The sequence below is a fragment of the Otolemur garnettii genome, unplaced genomic scaffold, assembly GCF_000181295.1.
Source record: "Otolemur garnettii isolate 467f Iridium unplaced genomic scaffold, OtoGar3 scaffold00209, whole genome shotgun sequence".
In the NCBI taxonomy this organism is placed as follows: Eukaryota; Metazoa; Chordata; class Mammalia; order Primates; family Galagidae; genus Otolemur; species Otolemur garnettii.
Window position 1 is genome coordinate 1,887,770 of NW_003852604.1, and position 3,515 is coordinate 1,891,284.

Below are 3,515 nucleotides of genomic sequence, written 5' to 3' on the forward strand. Positions count from 1 at the left end.
TACGTAATGAAGCATTTCTGTTGGTTGTGATTTTGACTCCAAGCAAGACTTCCTTTGAGAGATCATAACAATACGTGACCACAAAAGCATTAAGATGCCAACTGAGTGAAATGAATAGCAGGTAGATAGTCATTTCTCTCTCAATCCTGGTCCTGTTTCAGGCTGAAAGTAAGGAAAGTCTGGATGGGATCACTAACAGATGTTAGTTTTGAAAAGGTAAAAACTAAGCCTAGAAACCCAGCTCAAACTTCCTTTGCAGAAAAACTACCAATTCATCTGAAATCTCCTGGAAATTGGATTCTACTCCATGGATAAGAGGTATTAAAAGCAGGACCTCTCAAACTGCAATGTCTGTGGTTATCCAGAAGGTTTGTTTTAGGTTTTTATCAGCTGAACACTCACAGGGATTTGGAATTTTCCTTTCTGAATACAGAGGGAGAGAGGGATGTACAAAATGTCTTTTATCCATGTGAAAACCCCACACTGTACCCCAGAAGTGCATTAATGTACATAGTTACCATTCAATAAAAAAAAAGTCTTTTATCAGGAATAATCTCTTGAAAATATTCATAATTCCTGGTATAAGATTATAGAAATCAGAATTCTCTCAGAAGATAGACAGAAGTGTGCTTTCTGTCCCAACTTCCTTTCTCTGGTTGGTATTTTTATTCTCAACTCTTCGGTATTTCTCTATGCCTTATAGTAATTCCAAACACGGTTACCAGGGAAACAGCCAAACCAAGACTTTCTTATAGTCCCAGAGATTTAGTTCCTTACAGATAATTTTCCCAACCATTTACCATTTCTTAGTTTTTGGAAAAACAATGTTCTAAAAGACTTACTCTATCAAACAAAAATGTGACAAAAAGATATAGTTGGAGTTGCCAAAATCAGGGACTAGATCACTTCACCCACTGAGGGCCAGTTTCTGATTCCCTTATCTGATTATATCGTGGCGATAAGATGGAGAAACAAAGATGACTCAATTGCGTAACATACAAGGAATTGTCTAGGGGTGCCTAACTGGCCAACTAGTCAGCCACACCTTAAATATAGCAGACATGTTAAACATCCCTATTAAAACAAACGTATGTCTGCGTGACATTAGCAAAACTTTTATCTGGTATGATTGTTTCTGCTTTGGAAAAAAAAATCCATCAATGAAGAAATTAACCTGAAATTTCCAGAAGTGAAAAGGTAGCTTAAATGTGAAAACTAACTTACTTAGGAAATTATTTTTAAAATGATCTTCCAGTACTAATAAGAATCCTGCCCTGTCTAAAATGAGATGCTGTGGGAAGGCTGGCTAGTCTCCTGGCAGCCTTGACCAGTCCTGGCATCTGTCATCCTAGGGGTAATGCCAGGTTAGGTAGGGATGAAATATTTAAGGCAAACTGTCGCATTGCCATGACTAGCTACCAAAACACTTGTGGCTTGTTTGGCCTGTTGATATTCTTAGGTCACAACTGACAAAGAACAGATATTGAGCTTTCTGACACTTCACATGCACTTTTCTGGCTTTGAGCTTAGACCTGGGCTTATATTAGAAGCATTTAGCAACTGCAGTTCTCCCCACAATGAGGAGAGTTGGGGATAAACGTTTTAGATGCCATTCTTCCCACACTGCTTGCCCATCTGAAATAAGTTCCATAATTAGTAACACCAGAAGAAGATTCGCTTCCTCCATCTGCTTAGAGCATCTTTAATTTCCTTGTTCCTCAGGCTGTAGATCAGTGGATTCAGCATGGGGATTATGACTGTGTATAAGACCGAGGCCAACTTGTTTTGGCTCAGGGAATCATCAGAGTTAGGATACATATAAACAAAGATTCCTGAGCCAAAAAAAAGGGTCACTGCTGTCAGATGAGAAGCACAGGTGTTGAAAGCTTTGGACCTGCCTTCAGCCGACGTGATCTTCAGGATGGTGGCGACAATGTAACCATAGGATATCATGATAACCAGGACAGATGCGAGTCCGAAGATCACTGTGAGCACAGAGATCAAGACTTGAAAGAAAAAGATGTCAGAGCAAGATAGGATCAGCAGCTGGGGCAGGTCACAGAAGAAATGGTTGATAACATTTGGCCCACAGAAATGGAGCTGAAGTAAGGCACACAGTTGAATAAGTGAGCCAAGGAATCCGGTGATACAAGATCCTGCCACCAGCTGCACACAGAGGGTGGGGGACATGATGGCCGTGTAGAGCAGAGGGTTACAAATGGCAGCGTATCGATCATAAGCCATGGCTGCCAGAAGACAGCACTCCGTCAGACCCAGGCTGGAGAAGATGAAGTACTGCAAGGTGCACCCCAAAAAGGAAATGGACTTATGCTTCTTGAAGAAGTCTGAGAGCATCTTGGGGGTTATAGTGGAAACATAGCAGATGTCCAGAAAGGACAGGTTACTGAGGAAAAAGTACATGGGTGTATGTAGATGCGAGTCCACCCTGATGAGGACAATGAGACTCACATTCCAGGTCACTGTCATGAAGTAGATCCCTAGGAATATTGAAAAGAGGACAATGGTGAGTTTTGGAAATTCAGAGAATCCCAAGAGAATGAACTTTGTAATTGTTGCGTTGCTGCGTTCCCCAGTCATCGCATTGGTCATCCTAAGATCTGTAGGGGGAAAAGGAATAAATCACTAAGTCAGTTTCTATCCAAAGTTTTACTGAAATAAACTACCTTCTACCCACAAGGAAGACAGAACCAAGGGAAATAGTGAGCTATTTTGGAGGATATAGCCCTGATTAACTTTGCTTCCAAAGAACTACAATGGTTCTGTATGTCAGTTTTCTCACAAGTAAAAGATGATCGGTCAGGCGAGGTGGCGCATGCCTGTAATCCTACCACTCCGGGTAGATGACTGGAGCCCAGGAGTTTGAGACCAGCCTGAGCAGGAGTGAGGCACTATTTCTACTAAAAAAAAAAAAAAAAAAAAAATAGAAAAACTAGCTGGGAATCACAGTGGGCCCCTGTAGTCCCAGCTACTCAGGGGGCTGAAGCAAGAGGATTGCTTGAGCCCAGGAATTGGAGGTTGCTGTGAGCTATGATGATGCCATGGCACTGTAGCCTGGGGCAACAGAATCAGACTCTTTCTTAGAAACAACCAAAAAAAAGAGGATAAATAAACTTTTTGTTATTAACTCATCATTCTTCTATGACGACAAAAGAAAATGTAAGACCATTTTCAAAATCTGTTTAAAAATGTACCTTAAAAACTTTTAGAGTATTATTAATAAAATTATAATTCCTATGTATAATTTAGTGACAAAGAGCATGAATTTGGCTTTCACACAGCTGTTTTTCAATATGTTTTCCTGCTACCTGTGAACTATATGTCTCTGAGAAGGTTGTCTGACATCATTGTGCCCAAGTCATTTTACCTGTGAAAGAGACAGCAAGGCCTATTTCATAGGGTTTAATGGAGCTTACACAGCATATACGCACCATGCATACACTAAGAATTATATAAAGTGGTGTCATTAAGGGATATCTTTTTAGGATAATTTTGAA

At 40.4% G+C, this 3,515-nt stretch overlaps 1 protein-coding gene across 1 annotated transcript; it reads right to left on the reverse strand.

The window, feature by feature from the left end:
- Positions 1-1,653: 1,653 nt before the first annotated feature.
- Positions 1,654-2,598, reverse strand: LOC100946795 (olfactory receptor 1440-like). Its single transcript, XM_003801405.1, has one exon. It carries the CDS (start codon positions 2,596-2,598, stop codon positions 1,654-1,656), a length of 945 nt encoding a protein of 314 aa, XP_003801453.1.
- Between the last annotated feature and the right edge of the window lie 917 nt (positions 2,599-3,515).

What these genes read in the sequence shown, in the direction of transcription:
- LOC100946795 (XM_003801405.1), bottom strand. Translation starts at nt 2,598, where the DNA reads ATGACTGGGGAACGCAGCAACGCAACAATTACAAAGTTCATTCTCTTG.